Raw genomic sequence first — 24,566 nt, 5'->3', positions numbered from 1 at the left:
ATAATCGTGGATATAACCATGGATATAATCATAATCATAATCATAATCACAATCATAAACATAAATATAAACATAATATAATCATAATCATAATCATAATAAAATAATTATCTTTTCTTTGTACCTAAGTATAACCCTCTACCTTTCTGTACTACTTTTGTACCTTCACCAGTAGTTGCAAATTTAATTAAATCGGGTGTGGCTGATAAAGCAGCTCTAGGGTTTCTACTTGCAGCTGCACTTCCTATTTTACTTGCTATTTCTAATGCTCTTACTGGATTATTAGCATCTTTCTTTCGAAAGTTAACTGTAGCCCTACCAACACTTTTAAAGATATCCTTCAATCCCTCAGCTTCTATTGTTGCATCAGATACTGTCATTGATTTATTCCTTCTACATAAAACACAATTACCTTTTAACATCTTAGTTCCTTTTGAAGTAATAGCTCCTCTTATATTAACAGTACCACTATAATGTCTACCTCCAACACAATATGAATTAGTTTTGAACTTATTTAAAAGACTCATTTCTATATACAAAAGATAATGGAAGTTAAAAAGTATAATCCATTTGTTATTATTAAGCCCAAACCCAAGCCTAGGCCTAAGCCCAAGGTTAGACCTAAGCCTAAGATTAAGCTTGAAGCTGGAGGTTTATCCAGGATGGATGGAGTCCTATCTCTAGAGAATAAAAAGAAAATAGATATTATTTTTGCTAAAGGTTTTGTTAATACTAATAAGAAATAGTTAGGTATTAACAAGAGTAACAATTAGAGCTGACTAGCTATAAGTATGAGTATAAGTATATGGTTATGTATAAGTAAAAGTATATAATTATAACAAAAACTATATTATACTATAATTTTAAATTATCGCTAGAGTTATATCTAAAATTATAATTATCGCTAGAGTTATATCTAAAATTATAATTATATCTTTGACTTAAATTATATCTATGATATTATATCAACCATCTTATTACCATCACCATTCACACTAATAACCTTTCTAGTTAATACTAATGCATGACATATAACATCTGCAACTGCAGCACTAAATTTAAAACTAAGTTGTATTGGTTGTGGACCTATATGATCACTTTGATATCTAGTATCAAATACATATATTCTATAACTACTCTTGAATGTTCTATGATTTATATATGGTTTCATATTATGTGGTAGCCCATTATAATCTTTATTAAAGCTAACAATCTCTTTAAAAGCCTCATTATAATTATTGGTTCCAAAATTAATATTCATTCTATCCTCAGGATAAAACTCACCACCAACCTTACAATAACATTCAGTAACATTCATTATATCAAATGTACTTGCATCATGAGTTTGTTCATTAACATTATTATTTTCAAAACCAACTATTATATATTGTGGTCTTTCCATACCTAGATCAAACAAGAAGTTAGTAATATTGGGCACATTCTTTTAAAATGTCTTTCTTTCATAATAGCGAAAGTCTACATTATTCTTTTTTTAATCCTTTCTGCTCAATAATTCTATTAACATTACTAGGATCAGTACTAGGTACACACCATGATATATCTCTATTTTCTATTTTACCATCATTGGCAACTGCACCAGGATTACCATTAACTCTATATAGAGCTCTATCATTATTATTCCTTTTTAATAATAGTTTAAATCCTAAACAATATATAATCTTTTCTAAATCATTTACGAAACCAAATAGATCACTCATCTTAATCATCATATACATATGTCCTCGTTGTGCAGCGCAATATGGTCACCTTTAAGTTGACTATCGCTATTGCCCTGATTTCTAACAAAACCACTATCATATTCATCGCCAATACTAGTTAATAACTTATACATCAATAGATTAGGATGACAATGATCTATATAATCAATAGTCCTACAACCACTAGTTTCAAGCTTAATTGAACTAAACAATGCAATCATACCATAACTAACTAATCTGATATTAGCATCATTAGCAAATACACCACCAGCATCATCTGATACAACAAACTCTATCTCTAGATATGAATCATGTATATTTAAGTGATTCTCTTCTCTATTGAGTATGATATTAATATTGGTATTAACCGTATTAATTGTTGCCAGATTATTTGGTTTATACTTTATAATCTTACTTTTGTGTATATCATTATTGTAACCATAAGTTGTATCCAAATTAAAAACCAATTTTATAAGATAAAAAATGACAGACAATTTAATCTTAAGGGAACTACAAAATATACACGAAGCTTTAACTAAAACTAAAGAAGAGCATACATTTAACTTTAGAATGATAAAACCAACAGAAAAGTTTAACTTTAGTGAACCTATACTTAATACAACAAAATTAGGTTTAATCAGCTTATTTGTTTGTAATTCGGTTTTTAATGTGAAAAGAAGGAACAATCAATTCATATATGCTAATACTGTTATATAAGATGATGAAGCTTTCCCTCGCGCTCTTAGCTCTGACCCTAACCTTAACCCTATCTCTACCTCAAGCCCAAACATTACATCTATACTTAATCATAATTATAAAGGAATCCCATTGCTATATTCAACTATTACACCGGGAGCATATGAGTTAACTGATATAGCAGAATTAATAAAAGAAGAAACTGATGGTAATGTTATAATAGAACCTGATAAGAATACGATGAAATGTTTAATGGAAATAAAACAAGGAGCACTCAGCTTTGATATAGAAAACTCACTAGCCTCATTATTAGGATTTAAAAAAATAATTTATAAAAAAGGTAGATATAAATCTCAGAAAATTATTGATATTATGGGTTTCAGTAATATTAACATTCATTGCAATATTATATCTGGAGCTAACGATAATGGTAAAGATACAGACATACTATACACTTTTAATCTAACTGAACCACCAGGATATTTGATAAATATTATACCAACTAATATCTTATATCAAAATGTAACTAAAGATAGAATAGAATATATTGAGTTTCATATTAAAGATGAGCATGGAAGACCTATAGACTTTAATGGTGATGTATTGAGTTTTACTTTACATCTAGTTTAGTCTTTATCTTTATGACTTAACTTAAACTAAACTACAAAATTTTCCTATCCCAATTAATTCTTAGTTTACCATTGATATTTTTATTTTTAGATATATCAATGACAGTGTAATTATAAGGCTCTTTCCATACCTTGTTACATATATTAGCGAAATCATTATAACTAAGTTCAAAATTATTAAAGAAATCATATATAGATGTAAGGACTTTACCTCTTTGTTCAAATAAAATAAATAGATTACAGTTCTCTCTCACACTCTGTCTATCCAGAGAGAACAGGTTTTGATTAAGATATATCATATTGCAATTATTATGTCTACCTCTACAAAAGTATTCATTAATAACCGGTTCTCTAGCTTTAACATCATCGAATATCATTAGTTTCTTTAAGCCTTTGGGTAGTTGATCGGGAGATGGTAAATCTTTTATATCTTTAATAAATTCGATCTCCGCTTTACTCTCTACACCCTCATATTGATCACCAGTAGGACCAATGATGTATAGCTTATCAAAGTATATTCTATCCAGAATTAGTTTTTTTAATAAGAATGTCTTGCCGCATTCACTAGGACCAGATATTATACATCTAAAGTTATCTGGGAATGCGGCTTCAGTAATTATATTATCATCATTTAGCCATGATTGTAGATCTTCATTTATATTTACAGAGATGTCACTAGTAGGGGTATTATTGTTAGGTTTACCCTTTTGATGGGACTTCGTCCATCCGGGGAACCGATGCGTCGTCATGTTTTTCATCAAATAGATATATATAATTGTCTTTATCGTTAACATTATCATTATCATTATCATTATCATTATTATTATCCTTAACATTATCATTATCAATATTCTTATCAATAACATTAACGTTAACATTATCATTATCTTTATCATTATCATTATTAGCAAAGCTACTTCGTAGATCATTATCATTAACATTATCAATAACATTATTAGCAAAGCTACTTCGTAGATCATTAACAATATCATTTTCATCTGCGAAGCAGGTTCCCTGATTAACATTACAACTTAAACAAAAACACTCATTATATATCCCTGGATATTTACATTGATTAACTAGAATATTCAAAGCATTTTTAATTCTAAATCCTCTATCAATAAGATAGATCATGTATAAACAATAAGCCCCACAATAAGATTCATCATATTGTTGTATTTTTTCATTAGAGCCTAGATCAACATATTCTTCTAAAAATAATGGGGGGTCTCAACACCAAAACTATCAAATAAGAGGCCACCATCTCTTCTTATAACTAAAACCCAATGTGTACCATCAGTTGGATGTAAATTTACAAAAATGTCGAAGTTGTGTTCACTGATCATATTCAGAATCTCATCTCTCATTACTATTTCAATTGGTGTTAGACTTATATCTTTGCCTATATATTTTATTCTAATATCACTCATAGCTTCATTATCAATATTGTATTTATTATTGAACTCTTCAAAAGTTAGAATAAGCATTTTTTATAAGTATAAAAATGGAAACGGGTAGTGCGATCTTCGTATGTATTTTAATAATTATATTCTGTTTTATATTATATGATTCAATACCAAGTGAATATACAACACTAGAAGAAAGCTTCGGTGGATTTATGAATAGGAGTCTAGTTAGATTTGAATATGAAAAGTCACCATTACATACTATTGTTTATGGTGGAACTGGTACGGGTAAAACATATTTCATTAGACAATATTTAAAATTATACCTAGACCCAAGCCAAGACGAAGAGCAAGCTAAAAATATTGCCATAGTGTGTAAAGATGATACAGATTGGATAGATCCTGAGACTGGTGAGTTTTATATTGGGTTTAATAAATGTGACATGAGTATGATTACAACAAAAAATATGTCTAACTTCAAAGATAGCGTAATTGTTCTTGCTGATATGGGTGATAAGTTAAATAAGGATATAGGCTTTTATTTCACAGAAGGAAGACATCACAATATTCAAATGATTGTAATGTGTCATAAACCAGCCCAAATAAATAAACCATCTAGAATGAGTTGTGATACTATTTATTTAACAAGTTATAATTCTAAAGATCTATTTGATAACTTTAATAGTAAATATAAATGTGATCATAAGTTTTATGATATAATTAGCGAATTAAATAGTAGCTATTATAATTGTACAGATGGAATAGCCCCAGAACTTCGTTATGGTATAATTAAATACAATAGGAAAGATAATACTTTTATTATTATTGATAGAAATAGAACTATGATATATAACTCCAGAGTTGGTTTCCTTGATTTAGAGGCTCTTAGTTTAAAAGATGAATTAGATAGAGAAAACAAAAATAAACTGATAGCATATATGAAACCATTAATGAATAATGCTACAGAGAGAAATACTATTGATCATGATAATTATCAATTCTATTTTAATAAACTTCTTAAATTAAAAGATATTAAAATACAGAATTATGTTTTAACAAAAGAAAAACTTAAAGCAAATGGTTTTAGGATAGAATCAGCCATTCTTGGAATTATAGCTCCGGCTTTTATAATATATAATCTTACCAATCCTAATGCAACAGCAAAAACTGCCGCATTTGTAGCAACTGCTGCGAGTGGTATATTAAAAAAAACAAATACATTAGTTAACTACGGATCGGTGAAGCCGTTTTACGGATATGGAGAAGGTGGACAGTTTTTTTAAAAAAATACGAGATGAATATATAAATGATGAGGGGATTTCAAATAGAAAGGGACGAGAATATTTTTGTGAACTATATAAAGATAAAGAAGAATTCAGAAATGAAATTGTAGATTTTGTTAAAGATAAATCGGAATTAGAACTTGAAGTGATTATAGATAATAGATGTAAAACAACTAATATACTCAAATCGGAGGGGAAAAATGTTTAACTAGGTGTATCCTATCTAAAGATTATACTGAAGAAATAATTGGAATTATGGCTAAATGTGTTGATGAAGAAAAGATGGATCCGCGAAGCGGCTGAGAAACAGATCTGCGAAGTAGCATTGCTAATCGGTGAATTTGCAAAACCGCTTCGCGGATGGTGAAACATGGTCGAAGACCTATCAGTGTAACTGCTTCTCAGATTTACCTAATTGTAAATGGTTATAAAATGTTTTGAGTGTCCTCATAAATGTGGACTTCCATTTAATTTAGCTTTTCATTATTCAATACATCATGTAGATAAAATTGGTAGAAGTGAAAGTGACGAAGAAACACTCAGTGGTATTGGTTTGAAAGAATTAAAAGAAAAAAGTTGTTGTCAATATGGAAAAACAAATTGTAATAAAGCAGATTCCCAGATCAGTGTAAGGGACGAAGTCCTTGGTTCCCCAACTGCTTCGCAGATAAATATTAGTTTAGATCGGCAAAGCTGTTACTTAGATTCAGATCAAGATCCAGATCCAAATCGGCGAAGCTGTTCACCAGAGTTGTTTGGTGAACCACGAGCGAAGCTCGTTTACAAATTCACAGATCCAAATCCTAAAAATAATAAAGTTTTATCGAGAAATTGTAATAGTTGTTATTATGTAAATCCACTAACTGATTTTGATGAGAGTAAGTATACATGTAGAAGTTGTACTTAAGCTAAAGTTAATTGTCCATATTGTGCTTCTGTTGTGAGTTATGATGGGATACGGGCTCATGTAAAGAAACAACATCCAGATGTAGAATTACCTAGAGGATTTTATTAGAAATCTGGGAACGGACGAAGTCCGTGGCAAGCCAAGCAGTTGGGGAACCAAGACCGAAGGTCCTTACACTAATCTGGGTGAGAAAACAATTAATACTAGAGCTGTAAGTCCATTAGTTATTAGCCAAACTGGGGATCTTCGAACAAACTCTGTTCGTGGCATGCCAAGCAGTTATACTGATAGTTGATCATGTAAATACTATAATTTTGTATCATTTCTTATAATAACGGAATAAATATAGAAAAAGTAAAAGAAAATATAAATTTATTGAACAGTATAGATAATTTGAAATAAGAAGTATAAAAAAAATTAAAAAAAGAGGGAATCACTCTTTAAGAGCGAAAAAGAGCGATCTTTTCTACTGGGGGATCACTCTGAATAAGCGTGAATCACTCTTTAAGAGTGAAATGTAAATTTTTCTTTGATTTTTTCAAGTTTTCCTTTTTTGTTCATGTTTTTTCGCAAGTTGGTTTTACGTGCTTGTTACACGGTCTCACTAGTTATACTGAAAAACACTAATCACTGTGTTTCCACCGATATCAATGTTTTTGACTGTGCTCTTTTTGTTCGCTTTCTTTTATATTTAGCAACCACTAATAGTACAAGAAGTCAACAATCTTGGTTTAACATCGCATTACACATCAGTGGAAAAGGACTCCGCCCTTGGTTCCCCAACTGCTTAGCAGATCGAATGAAAAGTGCATGTACTGCTTAAATGGCCGCCACCATTGACAATGAAAGCCACCACCACTAGCAGAATGAAATCAAACAAGTGAAAATTTCGAATATAAGATACCCTTAAAAATTAGCTAGTAAGGCGAGTATTTATTAAAATTTTTATTTAATTTTTAATAAATTATACAAATCAGTCAATTTAATAGAAGGATTTAAATATTACTTTACTTTCAAACAGGTGATTGCTTGGGAAAGGATAACTAATTTTAAGTTAAAAATCATGTCAGAATATTCTAGAAAAAAGAATGTTCTAGAATAATTCTCCATGAGGGGACCTTTATTCTCCACGGCACTTTTTGGCTATTCATCATGAGTTTCACTTCACTACAAAAACTAGCGAAAAATTTTAAACAATTTTCGTCATTTGACGAGACTTTAATAACTGGAGCTTTATCATACACTTCTTTATCTGAAGAAAATATAAACGAGTTGATTAATTTAACAACTCAAATGATTACATTTTGTAAGGAGAACAATTGCATACCCGACAACACCGCCGAACTTGAAAGTGAGACTGGAAAACGAACTAAAACAGAACTCTTCCAGTTATTCCTCTCCAAGTTCAAGAAGGACCTACTAATTTACGAGCATCAGGAAACACTCGACAAGTTTGAAGTGAATGTGCCAGAATATTTATCATTTCGTGATAAACTCAGGAATTCATTCGATGTTAGTGAATTTGAGTCTTATCTCACCACAGTCAAAAACATGGAAGGAAAGCTGAATCGTTTATATCTACTGACATTTTCTGACACGGGATTCATATGGGGGAAAGTGAAACAAAATCATCAAGAAAACAATAAGGATGTTCCTTGGAAACAACTGCTGAACGATAAAGGATATTCCTACTCTACCATCCAGAGTTATATCAAATTCTCTCAGGCATGTGAAAACTATCCGAGGATCCTAATCTCAACAGACTACTACTCAGAATGGAAAAAGTTCCTAACAATGATTTTGGCAGAAGTTCAGAAGGATAGCCAGCTACAATCTAGGTGCATGACAGAATTACAATTTTCATAAATGATAAATGAGTGATTGATTATTCAGAAATATATTTTATATTAATATTAATATTGATATCGATATCCCTACAAATGATATATTAATATTGTTCAGTCAGCTTAATATTAGACTTCAGTCAGCCTAATAATTAAAATTAAAAGTGTTCAATCATTCTGTAGTTGCACCCTCCCCCACAGTTGCCATTAAGAAAGGTCGAGCAGTACTGCCGTAGCGTGGTAAAGGCGAGTCAACCTTTTAACAAGACCTCTCAAGACTCGGCTCAAAAATGTAACCAGGTACATAGAATCACTCAGTTAAACATCATAGATCAATCGTCTCCTGGTCAAAGTCAAAATTTTAAAGAAACTTGTTTCTTATTATCCAATTCTAAGCAATTTTGAGTTATTTTCAGTCCATCCGATTCTATTGAAAAAAAACTTTGTGAGATGATTAAACTGATTTATTTCAATATAGTTTGGTATATTAGATATGAAATTAGGCTTAAAACTAGCTTTGAGAACTTTTGGATATTAGCATATGAAATACATAAATTATACTGGCTATGTACATTTTTTGTACATAAAATTGTGCGCGTAATATGTATTTATAGTGGTGGCTGTAGTAGTGGATAAAACAGGGATCTCAACAAACTGTGAAATTTGGCCCGATTCGACATGCGCGGTTAGCGTATGAAGAAAGGGCCAAATTTTACGGTTGGTTGAGATCCCTGTTTTATCCACTACTCATTTGTAGTCAGTGAGTGAGTATTTATTGTTAAAAATTTCTATATTCATATTTGTTTAATATAAAGGATTTTGTCTTCCAGCTAAAACTAATGCTTTTCTATTACTTTTCTTCCCTCGATTTTTTAGTCATTAGAGTGCCGAAAATACTGAAGAGCAGCAGATCGACTATCATTCAATTCTTGTCACCCTTCACCAATACTGGTTAATATCAAGACTAAACTTCGAAATGACATCGTGCGACAAATTTATAACCAGCCGCAGTTATTACTGTTGTGTTAGCTGTTTCGCTTACAGCAGTTGAGTAACATATTTATAATGGGATCTTTTCTGGCAGCGCCCCCAGCCCTATATAGCCGTTAATTTAGCACCCCCCAAAAAAATCTAAGTTTTCGCGAATTGTAAGACCAATATTTGCATTTCATTGAAACAAGAATGTCTAGGTAGATTGGAAGTACTTTTAGAATAGCTTCCTTAAAAAACTGAAAAATCGAGCCATTTTTGTAGCTGATAACACCAAATAAGATATAATACAGAAATTTTTATTAATGTTTACGTTATATGCAACCAATTTTGGTTGAAACACGTATGTTTCAAACTATAACGGTGCTAGCTTTTAATAAATGCATATTGTTCATATATCTCTATGTATAATCTTACTCATCTTTAACAGTGCGTTTAAACATGTGTAATTGGGGTGCCAAACTAAACAGGGGAGGGTGCGCTAGCAGAAAAGATCCTTATAATGTACATGCGTAGTTGAGATATAATATCAGAATTAATATTTACATGTTATCAAAAGAACAGCTGTGAGATAGAATTATTACTTTGAAAATGTTTTCCGAAATCATTTTAAGTTCATTAGGTTTGTTGCAATTTTCGAAATTTTGAAAATCCATCTTTAACATTTTTTTATTAAACCTGAAAGAAATTTTAACGTTTAGGTTTCTGTAATTAAAATTCCTCTCCCGGATCGAGGTTTGGTCAAAAAATAACGTAAGAACAGCGGGGAGTTTTCACCGCAAAGCGCCCGCATTTATTAGCGTTGAATGCATTGATAGCGGTGAAATTTTAAGATTAGCGTTGAATTTAGTAATGAATATTTGTAACATTTGCGATTTTAGCTGTGAATTTCTTTTCGCCGCATCCTGGCAGCGCTGAAAAAATTTCACCGCATTCTGCTGGTAGCGAAAATATTTTTTTAACCGCATTCTGCTGGTAGCGGTGAAAAATTTTCTTTCACCGCTTCCAGCAGAATGCGGCGAAAGAAAATTTTTCACCGCTACCAGCACAATACGGTGAAAAAAAATTTCAGCGCTACCAGCAGAATGCGGTGAAAACATTTTTCAGAGTTACCAACAAAATACGATAGTAAATTCAACAATGATCGTACAAAAATTCAACTCAACATCAATTTCTTTACATTATCTGAATCAGCCCCAAGCTGGGTTTTTGTCAACGCCAATCCAGACAACTGCAGACATATTTTCTAAGCTTCTAATCTTACTTATTTTATGACCCAATTTTTTTTGCTTATTCAACGTTTACGTTGGTTAATTTTCTGCGTCTGGGTTAAAAAGCTTTGAAAATCAGTAGTTAACAACCTAAGTTTGAATAAATTGAGTAAACTTTGACATTGCTAATTAGCAAAAATTCTATGGCATGCAATTGATTGCCTGCACAAGAGTACCAAAAACTGAACAACTTTAACAATCTGCTGAACTATAAAACATAATAAAAAGCAACAAAATTGCAGGTCGAAACTGAAATTCTTAAGTATGGTTCTGTTTTTCAATTACTACTATCAAAGTGAACCATATTATCTCAAGAAACATATGGTAGTATGCAGCAGCTAGCTATAATTTTCTAATAAGCAAATGACAGTCAGGAGACAACGGACCACTAATTTCTTAAGTACCATAATAAAGACACGTCTCAAAAAGAGAAAAAACGAACAAAAAGTTTTTTGTTGAGTCTCTCTGGAGAGCGGTTAAATGCGCCACATATAGAAGTCATTGTACTCGACGCAGCCTTAGTCGACAATCAACAAAGTCAATCTTGCAAAATTCTCGCAGAAAAAGGTAATCCTGCGAGATCTTGCGACAATCTTGTAAAAATCACGCAAGAAGGTTTCGACTCGCGAGTTCAGTTCTGTCAAATTCTGCCGAAGCTCTTGACGATTACTTCTTCACGATAACGATGAATTCATTTCCAAGCAACAGGAAGGTACATCGTCTCAAATTCGCTGAAATCAGCCTCTACATTGCAAGAAGATAAAATTAATAATGATACTACCTATATTTATTCAGATAAACTTCGATAACACATTCTAATAAAAATCCCAATGGACTGATTTAATGACCAGGCTTTTATCGGGTTTCTTATAATTTTGGTCTATTGAATTTGACAGTATTTAGAATATTGCGTAAATTTTTTGAGAGCACTCAAGTATGATACTTCGATGAACCTGAGGAAAACAAAAAGCTATAAAAAATATATCACGACACGTCTTGAATTAAAACCAATAGTGTTGAGTAAACAGAAGACAAAAATCTTTTCTTTGATCTATATACTATTTTTCAAAAACGAAAACAATTTAGATTTTAAATAACCAATCATGCAAAGTCTCATTGGAAATTTTGCACCAATTATGAGGAAAACCAATGAGAGACAAAGTAACAAAAGAAGGAAAATAAAAATTTGACAAATCCAAAACTTTTAAAAAACAATTGGTTATGATACCATTGACTGACGTAACTAATATAAGAATTTCTACTCATGAAGTTTTTCAGCATGAAACGTGGATATCTTTCAACCATCAAAGAGATAAAGTGACAAAAAAAATAAATGCAGCAGAATTTTAAAAATGATGTCTAGATTAACAAATCAGTTAGCTCCGCTCAACTTAAATCATTCCATAAATTATACATGACGTATCAAGAGACAGCTAAAATTTCTCAGAGCTGAGATTGAATAAATTAGGGCAAAATTAACATTTCCCAATTTTATCGTTTTACTGAAGAAATCCATACAAAAAACAATGTGAAAATTCCGCGCGTGGAGAAAAGTAAGCGAAATGGGCCCACCTGGTTAAAAACACTCATTCATGAGGATGAAAAAAATGTTTAGAAACAGTTTTCTTACTCTAATTGAAAATAAGGATGAAAAGTTTCAAGCCTGAAAGCCATTCGTTTCTCGCAACTCAATATACAATGCAATATCTAAACATCAAAACTTCTATCTGATTTTTAATCGACAACTAAAATGGAAAAATGCGCGAAAAGGTCTCTAAAAACAAACAGTACAACTCCTGCAAATGAATTTAAAAAATCGAATACTTGACAAGCAAGATATCCGTTATCATCCCTACATTGCGAAAAACTTGCCGTGAACAAAAGGAAAAGTTAAAAAAATGCAGAAATAAATTCCTTGAGAACTCCTTAAAAAGATAGCTTCAAAATCAAAGCTCATGCTCAAACACGGCCAACCAACATAAAGACCCTTTCCCCCAACAGCCAAAAAGAAATGTACAGCACAAAAGGAAAAAAACAAACATGTTGGGAAATATTTGGAGATAAATACTTCTAGTACCAAAATTGCGAGCAAAACGAAACTTTTCATGCGGATACAGCACTCGGTCGGAAGTCCATTCCTTTTTATCGTAACAACATAGTAGGGCACGACCTTATTTACATTTCAAAAAATTTTCATTGATAAGTTAACAAAATTGACTTCACAATGCTTGAGAATGTAATTTGGCAATCTTTTAAATACACTGAAATGAATTTTTTCTAGATACACTGATTTCCCGCTCTAATTTAAATTTATTTAAAAAATTCAGATTAACAACAAAACAATTTGCTCTTTCGCAATTCTTCTTCCTGCTTCAGCATGATCAAAATAGCGACTCCAGTTCACTTCAAAATCATCAAAACAGCCGGAGGAAAATGGCATCGACTCGTGGCGAAGTTTGATTTGAGTTACTGCCTATTAAGTACCTAAAAAGTATTTACTACATTATACTATTTATTTTGCGGAAGAGAAAGCATGAATTGAAGGAAAAACAAAACTTGCCATCATTTTTGAACCCCTTTTCATGGAAATAGGATATATGTCGTTTACAAAAAGGATGCACAACTTGAAGGTCAAACAATTATTAAGTACCGAGAAAACTGAAGAGAAAAACTAAACAAAGAACAAAGAAAACTTTCAAAAACTCTAAGTTATACCAACAATTCTCTTCGGGTAGCGAAGTCACATCTAAAATGCATCACACATTAAGAAATGCTGAAAAAAAGGAAAACAAGTCAGTTGAAGTATCAGAACTATATATTTATTCAAGCAAAAACTGGTCCATCGAGCAGTCATCTGTCCCTTCTTGTTTGCAAAACCCATGTTTTTTTTCTGCAAGAGAATTGTTTCGATAAAAAATGGATAGCGCATTAAAAAAATCAAACGCAAGTCCCTAAAGTTAGTCGTGCAGCTGTCAAAGATTGAATTGAAAGACAATTTGAAAATAATACGAGTCAAATCAAAAATTCAATCAGAACGCGAGCACGACTAATTGCAAATATTTCTTATAAAATGCACAAAATTAAAAATATATTACAGATAAAATTAATTAAGAGTCTTAAAAATGCAGCACGTGAACGGAAAAGTCTACTCACGTAGTAAGAAACTTTTCTTAATTACTAACATTACTTTCAAACTTTTGAAGTGAATACATTTTTTTTCACTTGCAGCATGCACAGTAACAACTTGTTCCAAATACAGTCCAAAAATGTTCAATAGAAAACCACTCTCCTAATCTACTGAGATTTGCAAGGACCTTGACCCAATAGAATTGAAACTTTTACGACGCGAAGAGGGTCTTCTGATGTTGTAGTTGATCAGATGGTTCTGAAGCACAAAGTGAACAAGCTGCACGTGACAAAATTTTGATTGTCTCTAGTTGTCGGACAAAAATCAACACCAAAGAGAAAAGATTATTGAATTTGTCCATTCAAGTTTTGGAAAGAAAATAAATAAAGTAGTTGTTCAGAAATTCCACGAAGTGAGGGATTATTTTTCAATCGTGTTTTTTTTCAACTTAAAATTTTTTCGGGCCGAGGGCTCTTGTAAGCTCAATGTAAGCTTAAAAAATGGTAGAAGGTTAAAGAGCATTTTGGTCTGTTTTAATCATACGTTAGACGTTTAGATTAAAATAAAAGATTTCGCCGTTTTGGACGCTTTCTATAGCGGTTTTTGATTCTATCGGAATTTTATTTTAAATCAAGTTAACTTTGGTTTGATTAGTATCAAATTACTGCCATTTTAAAAATAAAAATGGCTAAATTATGTAAAATGTTTGAATGTTTCCTGCGCTGAGACTTTCCGTCTAAGTCTTCTGTTTGCGTGCATTCAGATAAAATTTTTTGATCAATTTCTTAATTTTTTTCAAGTTTCTTAACATTTTTCAAGACGGCTCGGTGCCCCCATTTAAAAACACCTAAACGAATGACTTTTTAAGCATTCTTTTTTTGCTCTGTGCTAATTGGTTTTTGAAACATTATATTGGAATTCCTGATGCCTTGGTTTTGACTATTACTTAGTGCGTCGCTGTCGTCAGGGTAAACACTGATACAAGAAGAACTTCATGTCTGTTGGGAATTGTTATTTGGCCTTCGCAATTGTTACAGAATTGTCAGTTTCACAGAAGTTACAATACTTGTACTCATTCAAGCTAATGTATCACCCAATTTTTCAATTTTAATCAATTTGGAGTTTCAAATTGTGAATTGAAAAAAATTTGTTTTTCTCATTACGTCACCTCCTTTGTTTCAAATTGAATGGTATAATGAGGTTAGTGCGGCAAGTAGTTCGCTACCGCCTAAATTCAGTTTTACTTCGAACAGATACCGGAATCTTTCGGATATGTTTTGAATTGTAAACAGCCAACAGCGGCACTATATAGCTACGCTCAGCTTTTCATCTATTAAAATCAAGAAACATACTGATCTGCTCGGAGTAGCAAAGCCATAAAACAGCGTCCAATTGATTGACAGAAATTTTGGCATTTAACAGGTTAGCCATCTTTTACGGCTATTAATGCAGAAATTGATCCGGTTCACTAAAATCACGAGAACTTTACTTCAATGTCTTTGTCCGAAGTTGGCTTATAAAAATTCAGGCCGGCAGAAAATTCCCAATTCCCCCCACCCACAAAAAAATACGATTGGAACACAAATCCCCCTAATAGCTTTTTCAAAATGATAAAATGTAATTAACAATGAATTTCAAAAATAGAAAATCACAGAAAATAGGCCAAGCATTGACATAAATTTGTTCTACATAATTTCACATGAGGGTGCCGTGGTTGTGAGTATCAAAAGAAAGAGAGAAAACAAAAATATCAACAGCACCTGACAAGCAAAGAACTAATTCACAATAGATTTGTACAATTTTAGCATAGAGATATATTAATTAGTTAATTCATTAAGTACTCTCACGATCAACAATTCTAAGACTGTGTCTGTTTGGTAAGCTTTTCCAAATGGTCAAAGAAGAGAAAGCAAGGTACCATATTTCAAATCAAATTTAGTGCATGAGAATAACTTAGTTAATTCAGTTAGGACCTTTGCACATCATGAGAGCTGTTCAATGATCACAATTAGGTTGTGTCGTTTTAATTGGACGAAATCTGTTGAATTTCAATGATTAGGGAGGTTTCTCGTTATCGATTGACTTGTTTTGTGTTGTTAAATCTTCCGTTTTTGAGGGCCACAGGGGAAGTTCATTTGTTCACGTTGGTTAATACTTATTATATGCGAGTCCAATTCGACTAGAAACCTTTAAAAAATTTGACTCTTGATCTCAGAATCCAATTGAGTACCAGTGACGATGATTGAGAGGTCATAAACATCCCAGTTAGTTCCTTTTTGGTATTTGAATGATCGTTTCTGTAGATTGTTTTGCTTTAAGTCATCTGTCCGAACATTGGGTTGATGTGTCGACAGATGCTGGGTCCGTATTCGAAGTATTCTGCCTTAGTCTTGCATACTGAGGGGAAGTCTGGCATTGAGGCGACCATCGATCCTCCGAACCAAACCGCGTATCTCTGCATCGAGTGGGAGATCACTTGGACCTAGAACAGGACAAGAATTTCTAGAAGACTTAAAAATTTTCCTTAATCTTTAAGAAAATAATAGAAAATAATTCATAGAAAATAATTTCTATGGAAAAACAATCAGCTAACGTCGGTAGAATTGCTCTCGAATGGCTAGTGGGAGCACGAATCTATTGCAGCCTGCTTCAGTCGGAGGGTGGGGGTAACTGAACTCAGTTACAACTAAATTAGTAACTAAATCCGCCAGTCAAGGGCGTAAAAGTAACTCGAACAATCAAAACGGTCAGACAAAAATTTTGCAAAAAAAAGACACGTTTGCAATTATTGCTTCAAATTTCGTTCGAGAGTAATTAAAAAATCTCCATAATAGTTGAATATAAATTGACAGCTGCATTATGAACTGTTTCGGTTCAGTATAATATTCTCAATTGCCGGTGGATTTTTTATTTTAGCAGTCTCGAACATGCTAATGTTTCAAAAAGCGTCTGTAATTAGATATCTGAAAGAGAACTTTTAGTGATCACTAACCAACGTGGAAAAAACTAATTTGTCATCAGAAAACCAGTATGCCATGACTTTATTGGCCTTCAAATTAAAGCTAGAGGATAACAGAGGAAACAATGTTTAACACTTCATTTTCTGGAATACAGAACGGTATCAAAGTTGCATGCTTAAATGACACTTAAAATATGAAGACCAATAAATGAACAAAAATTGTGCACGTCTAGTCGTTAAATTTAATAGCAACAGACCTCATATTTGACCACCTAATATTGAAGTTTCTACACTCAAAATATATTGCAGACAATTATGAAGACGAATATGAAGAGAAAATTTGTTCACAGGGGTAAAAAAACAGTTCCTCGGAGATGGGGTCCCGCTTCTCCACCCCGATTTATTCACCCCTCTATCGTTTAACCCCCTCTGTGTTCACCCCGGAGATTTATCCATTCTATTATAGTCGGCATATAACTTTTAGAGGCGGCGTATTACTACCCACCTCCCGACTGCGAGTGCTGGGGTCATTAAAACACTGGGGGGGGGGGGGGATAATAGATTCGATTTATGTTATGACATGGATGAATGAATGTAAATTTTTACCTCAACGGGAGTTGGTTTGAAGTCTCCGGTGGATAGTTTGAGGGTTTCTTCGTATCTCTTCTCGTTCATCTTCTTCACATCTCTCTCCAGTCTACGACCGAAGTAGTTGAACATGGTACTGCCTCCGGACAACACTATGTTCTTGTACAGACCACGTCTAAACACACAACACATCACAATTACACAAGTTTGTTTGTCATATTAACTATTATTAAAATCCTTGTTGTCGCATTCGTAGTTCCATGAGTTGAGAGAAAATGAGGGCTTGTCAAATAGGCAAAACGCTGACATCACAGGCAAACAGGCTAATACGCTGACATCATATCTATGCGTGCTTCAAGCATAGGGTAAGATGGGGACCAACCGTTAGCCACTAAGCTAAGGATATAATGGGTGTTATAGGGTTTGGGCTATAATGACAGGGGATGACCAAAGTACCTGCTATCGATGGGTGCACTTTGGATGACTTTGTCTACTACTTCACTAATGCTAGTAGTGTAGTCTGCATTCGCGAATTCAGGGTGGAAGAAGATCTCTGGGCCCAGGAACCTCTCGTAGCCCACATCCACTTTGAAGCCCTGCTTGTTCACAGGGTTCACGCCCTCGTGCACTTTGAAGCTCTTCGCGGGGTCACTGTCGAACCTGTTAATTACACAGTCCATGAACAGTTCAACAGTAACGCGCCTTACTGAGATCATATCCATCCCCCTCCCTCCCTTTCAGTTCTGTTTATTAGCCCCCATTATTGTGTTTCTATACCATATGTCTACTAAGGAAAAAATTATTACACTGCTTTGCGGGCCTAAACAAATTACGCGCCCAATAAGCACGTATGGTTTGAGGAAGGAAAGGAAAGTATTTGGGATTTTTTGGTCATTTCAGTATCAAGAACATCAATTTGAAAGTGATTAATCTCACTTGTTGAATTCCTTGACGATGTCTGAGCACACATAGCAGTACTTCTCCTTGATTGTAGTGGCGACCTCTCTCTTCATCTCAGGTGGGATTCCCTCCCCTCCCCTCTCTGTGATGAGGTTCTGGATGAACTGGGTGATGTCCTTGCCCGCAATCGGAATGTGTTTAATCAGGGATCCGATCACGTACCCGTCTGCAACTGGGATTACGTGTGTCACTCCATCTCCGCTGTCTATCACAGTTCCTGCACAACACGCACGATTGTAATCGACAAATATAAACCGAACAAACCGACTAACGTGGAACAAATTGCGCACGAACGACAGACCGGGCACTTTAAATCAGAGAGGGCTTTAGACTAGATAATTTTTTATGGATGCAAAAAACTCCAACCATGGAGGTGTACGAACCCGCCACTTCCGGAGTAAACGACGCAAGCATTAAACATTCAGCTTTCACGGTCTTGTGATTGCTGTTCTTAAAATCGGTTTTGTTTTAGCAACAGGCTTAATTTCTGAATAAGAGCAATTTAGGTCACGCAAAAATCAAGACGTCAAGCTTGCAAAACTAACTGGAGAAGTGAAATCGAAAGAATGGTCTAGAAAACCGTCACGCAAACATTTTCAACATAGCTGGAGATGTGCAGTCTCAAAAAGATAGTATAAGAAACAGTGACCAATAACTTCATCACGTGGATGAACAAAAAAACTCGCTCCTGATTGAAAAATGACCTCACGCACAAAATTTAGTTGAAATTGCATGAACAAATGAACAAAAAGTCTATTTAAAGTGGTTGTGAAGTCATATGGTTGTAACAAAAATCTTGCAAGAAATAAAAAGCAAAGCCGGAAGAAATCCGGAAACAACTCGAAGAGTCCTCTTCGTCAAAGAATTACCTTTTGAAATCAACTGTTTCCTACTAAAGTGAATACTAAAACAAGAAAAAAATCAGTAAAAAATAAAGATAGCCCATAAAACCAACTGAACTAAAAAATTACAGTACACCTAAATACAAAACAGGCCAAATTTTTTGTATGCAATTGAAAACATTAAAGCACACGAGCAGCAAAAGTCAAGCCATGTTAGACTCCCAAAACTAAATTCTGGAAGAAATATTTGAATACTGCGAGAAATTGTTACAACATTTATCAATTTCCGTAAGTTCTCTCAATCGAAACACTATTTTGCAATATAAAAACAGTAATCAATCGGTAACTAAATGAACTTTGTCGCTTTAACTATAAACATTAGTTGTCGCTTCAAATTACAAAGAACGCGTTAATACTAAACAAAAACCAAGAATTAATCAAATCAGAATTAATAATGAAAAAGACTACAGAGACAGAACAATATTCAAACGCAAAATTTCGTATAAAACCATGACCTCAGTTTATTCGCCGCCAAAGAGTGCTGTGCCAAATTTGTAAAAATGAAGCTGTCAAAACCTCAGTGCCATATGATAATAAATAAAATCAATTGCGAACAAAATAAATTCAAAGGAAAAAAACAACAATTATTAGTTCAAATCGATATTTTCAATTTAACAAAGCCAGGGCGAAAATTTATAGGTCTTAGGAGAATGTTAACAACAAACATGCTACAATTTAGAGACTAATTACATTGTAAAAAAGATTTCGCAATTTCTGAAAAATCCAAGAAACTATATTGCAAACTAATTAAAAATCGAAATAAAAAATGGAGGTAAAATATGGATTTTTTATTAAGCAATCAAGGGTTAAGAACAATACATAGCTATCTTCCTGTCTCAAAGTGAAAACAGCTCAATTGCGAAACAGTAAAACAATGAAAAAAAATGTTCAAAATATGGTAAAAATTTTCACTGAATTTTAAATAGTTATCGCCGAAACCAATTCAATTAGCATCAATAGGAAAGCAAAAACACCGATGGTTGACGAAAAGACTTTTCATGATAAAAAAACTAACGTAGAAACAAAAAACTTAGTAAAATTTGACAAAAACCGTCATTATCGCATTAGTATGTGTACAATTTTATAAAAACAAAAGCACCTCACGTAAAAAAAGGCATCCAAAACAGGAAATATCAGAAATACGTTGATACATCTACTAATTTGATTTTTAAAAAAAGTCCACTCAAAGAGCCAAAAGGAAGAAATTAAAAGAAAATGAAAAATATGGGCCAATTTTACAATAGGAATGCATTATTAAGCTCTCAGAAACATTGTGGTATCAATTTCAGATGGTTGCATACTCATGCGGCATCGATCAATTTTTTTCTAACAAAAAACCAAGTTACAATAAAAAATTTGGGCCAAATGGACGAAAACACGGCTAAAAACTGTCATTTATATGCGCCAATCTCTCAAAAACTCTTTTCAACGTCAAAAAGGCATTCACTGAATGCAGCGCATGAATAGACAACTTTTCTCGCTCGGAAAAAGTTAGTTCACATGGCAATCTTACTCACTTTTGCTTTAAGGTCAAAACGCCCCCTGAACAAATAGTACTTCAGGTAAAAAAAAACATAAGAAAACCAATGCTCCTCTTCGAGTCGTAAAAACCAAGAAAAGGCCAATAATAGCCACAGCTACCGCTGTGCGGCTATTAATAAAAAAGACACATTTACAATAATTGCTTCAATCTTCGTTCGAGAGCAATTAAAAACGTAACTCAACTAACCAGTTAGTACTCGCTCGTTGTCTGGTCTATGGAGCCAGGAGGCGGCCAAGGCCAACACAGCCTGTACAGCAATGTATAGTGCTGGGACATTGAATGACTCGAACATGATCTCTGCTGTGAATTCTCTGTTCTCTGGAGTGTTCAGAGGTGGCTCAGTCAACAGAAAAGTGTGGTCAGCTGGATCTACCTGGAACAAAAGTCAAAATCATTGTCAAGTCGAGTAGATTTAATATTATGACACATCATTTATAACATATATAATTTATAACTTATAATATAATTGAACTAATTTATAATTCATGACATGAAGTTGCAAACAATTGTCCATTCTACTTAAAAACAATTTATATCAGAGATTAGTAGAGATGAAACTTTCCGTTCCATAAGTATAAATATTTTGACCCATAGATATTAACTTCAAATCACTTCAAAGTCCCAAGAAAGCGTTCCAAGAAGCATTTTTAATCATTTAATTTTGGAACAATGTTACAACAAAAAACGCAGTAAGAACTAATTTTCTTGTTATTGATTTGCGATCTATAACATTTAAAATCGCCTTTATACCGCCAATCTATGCCGAAATGCAATCAATCAGTTTCGACTAAACGCGTTCAATCAGTCAGCCATAACATCGAAAAAAACGACACCTGCTAAACGATAAAAACAAACTTCATTTAAAACCAAATAATGACCCTGGTTGAAAGACTTAAGAGAAAAGAGTTGCACGAAAGGCGGTTACTATTTTCTCTAGCGTTTCAACCGATTCTAAATTATGACAGAACTGTGAAAAATTGTAAATAAACCTGAAGATGTTTGAAGATGACTCTTTCTAGAAATCGTTCCATCAGATCCCAGTCCTCAACTATTCCATGCTTGATTGGGTATTTGGCTGCATATGCTGGATTTGATAGAGCGTCATCACCTAAAAATTTCAGCGAATCAAAACATTAATTGGATTTTCCAACACAAAAACAAAACCCGACTAAGGGAGAACAAAGTGTGATCAATCCACAGATGGGGAGCGACTGTAGCAGGGTTCCGACTAATGGGCTTCAAAGGATGTCATTAGACCATTAACTGCATTAAATTGAAAAATGAAACCAATTTCGGCGCAAATGTTATTTATAACTTTACAGTAAAATCTCTCCAATTGATTTAAGCTGCTTGAAATTATAAGAAAGAAAGCAATTCAAACCATACGAAATTCAAAAAGTATACCACATAAATTCAACTAAACATAAAAACGACACTCACGACGATAATAACGGCTCCAAACTTCGACCGAGAGAGCAATTAATAAACATATCCGACTAACGTCGTGCAAATTTTCTGGTCTCTCAAACGACCGGCGAGCGGTTGTCTTCATCAGTTGCTAGTTGGGGTTTAGGGAGACCAGCTTCAGCTTAATTGAAGGAGCGTGGGGAAGCCCGTGGAAGGTCGAGCGCGCTGGGTTACAGGTGCACTGATATGCAGGGGGTTGGGATTGCTAGTGGGGGAGGGGGTCAAACTCCCTTCACACCATGAATTAATGTCTCCAAAAAGATTTCGAATAAAAGCATACTTAGAGTCTAGTAGGAAGAGAGGCTCGAAAACTTAATGCCAACCGGGCGGTACCTATTTATCTCGTTCTCAAGGACAAAAAGTTGAAAGAGACAGACAAAAATCGGTCACGCAAAAAATTGCATTGAAAAGACCACAGAATATAATTGCTATAAACTTTGAGAGCAATTAATTACGACTCATTTTCGCGAGCATCAGGGCTCCGTGAACTCATTTCTCCATCACTATAAAAAAGACATGATAGTAACCGAATATTCAGAAGTATACACGGGCTTTTATACAGCGGCATAAAATACATCAAAATTTTGTCTCCAAAAAATGAAAAAATAGGAGTAATTTATATTTAAAACTGAGACTTTGCTAACAAAAAAACAAGACGCACGTGTGGTCTCGAAAATTTTGCACAATATACGACCTTCTAACATAGCAAGCACATCGCAGAAACAGCCGAGAAATATATTTTCTGGTCAGTAGATGTAGATAGCAACAGATACCTGACTTTTCTGAATGACATTTGTACTAATAACAAGGTCTTTTGCTACAAACCTTTTTCTTTTTAAGCTCAGTAAAACTCTCTAGTAATAAAATTGCAAATGATGAAATATTACAACCGACCAACTAATTATTTGATTTTTTTGTCTTCTGAAAAATAATTCTTTAAAAAATTGATTCTTTTCAACTATGTAGTATAAATTACGTTGGCAGCTTTAGAATTTTAGACCACATACACTTCAGAAAATCAATGGCGTTAAACATAAAGACACATGTTTTCAACAAATGCTTCTAACTTCATTCGAGAGCAATTAAAAATGGTTACAATAGAGGATGTAGATGCGTATGTTATCGGCTGGCAGCTACTAAAAACCACGACAACCTCAGAATGGCTACGATCAGATTAGCTTACAGCTTTGCGGTTATAAAACACTTAATGCCGTCCTCTAATTTCATCTCAAAAACGCAGTGAAATCTGTGTAGTTTTAGTTGGACGTTTTGTACATAGCGAGAGGAGATACTTATTACCGTGCTCATTGGCTACTTATTAGTTGATATGGTGTAAAGACAAGCGACCCAATACCCGAAAACGACATTACCAAATATGTTAGCCGATAACTGCACTTAAGAAAACTGCCAGTGAGATAATTGACTACATCCAGCCCTCACCTGGCATAATTTACAAATGAAAAACTAACAGTCAAACCTAAGGGGAGGGGTCTCGTGGGCGGGGGAAGAGGGTGGGAGTGGCGTTTAGCTTACGGTTGCGACAAGTTCATTAAGAGGCTCAAATAAAATTGCGCCACTTCAGGTTATTATCGACTATTGAAAATTAAATTGAAAAAATGAAACAAATATAGTGGCATTTTTAAAATGTGACTTTTGGTGATAAACTGTTGGCCCTATTTTAAAGTTGGCACTATTTCGATTTCATTTTGTTGTTAGACATAGTCCTGTTTCCTATGAGAGGATACAGGGGGCCGATATAGGGGCGGATAATGGAGCCGAGAAGATGAGTGGGGCTATTATTAAACTAACCAATAACAAAGTCAAGATCACTCAACACATTCCTTCCCAAAATTCCTCTGGAAGCCTCGCCCAATCCAGCCGTCTCCTTGATTCCGATAGCAGTCGGAATAATATTCTGTGGGGTCTTGTTACCCGAGAAACCCAATTTCGTAAACCCAGTTCCACAATCCACAACACACGTTGGTAAGGAGGTAAGTGAAGGCATTTTGAGTAATCACTTGGTAAAATCAATTATCAATAACTAGTTAACTCAGAACTATTTTCATCCAAGTAATCGATTAATTTTCATTCACTGATTGAATCGAAAGGAGGGTGATATTCCCTCGTTGAGTGGGGATGTCCGAAGTCCTGGCAATAAGACGTACAATGACCAACGTTACTCAATTTGAAACAACATCAAATTAGACCAGACCCAAAACTGATCTGAAATCAAAACAAACCAAACTGGTTAAAGGCTGCAAACAACCACAAACAAC

The 24,566-nt window shown here is 33.7% G+C and overlaps 1 protein-coding gene across 1 annotated transcript; it reads right to left on the bottom strand.

Moving 5' to 3' along the window:
- Positions 1–15,484: 15,484 nt before the first annotated feature.
- Positions 15,485–24,518, bottom strand: LOC142349360 (actin-related protein 3-A-like). Its single transcript, XM_075400843.1, has 7 exons — positions 24,100–24,518; positions 21,813–21,931; positions 21,010–21,196; positions 18,355–18,595; positions 17,875–18,078; positions 17,437–17,593; positions 15,485–16,353 (listed from the first exon to the last, which is right to left on the bottom strand). The coding sequence occupies exons 1-7, from the start codon at positions 24,293–24,295 to the stop codon at positions 16,186–16,188; spliced, it is 1,272 nt and encodes a 423-aa protein (XP_075256958.1). The 5' UTR covers positions 24,296–24,518; the 3' UTR covers positions 15,485–16,185.
- Between the last annotated feature and the right edge of the window lie 48 nt (positions 24,519–24,566).

The sequence above is a fragment of the Convolutriloba macropyga genome, chromosome 11 (assembly GCF_964194025.1).
Source record: "Convolutriloba macropyga chromosome 11, txConMacr16.3, whole genome shotgun sequence".
NCBI lineage: Eukaryota > Metazoa > Xenacoelomorpha > Acoela > Convolutidae > Convolutriloba > Convolutriloba macropyga.
The sequence above is the reverse complement of the archived record's forward strand: the minus strand, read 5'-3'. Positions and strand labels throughout refer to the sequence as shown.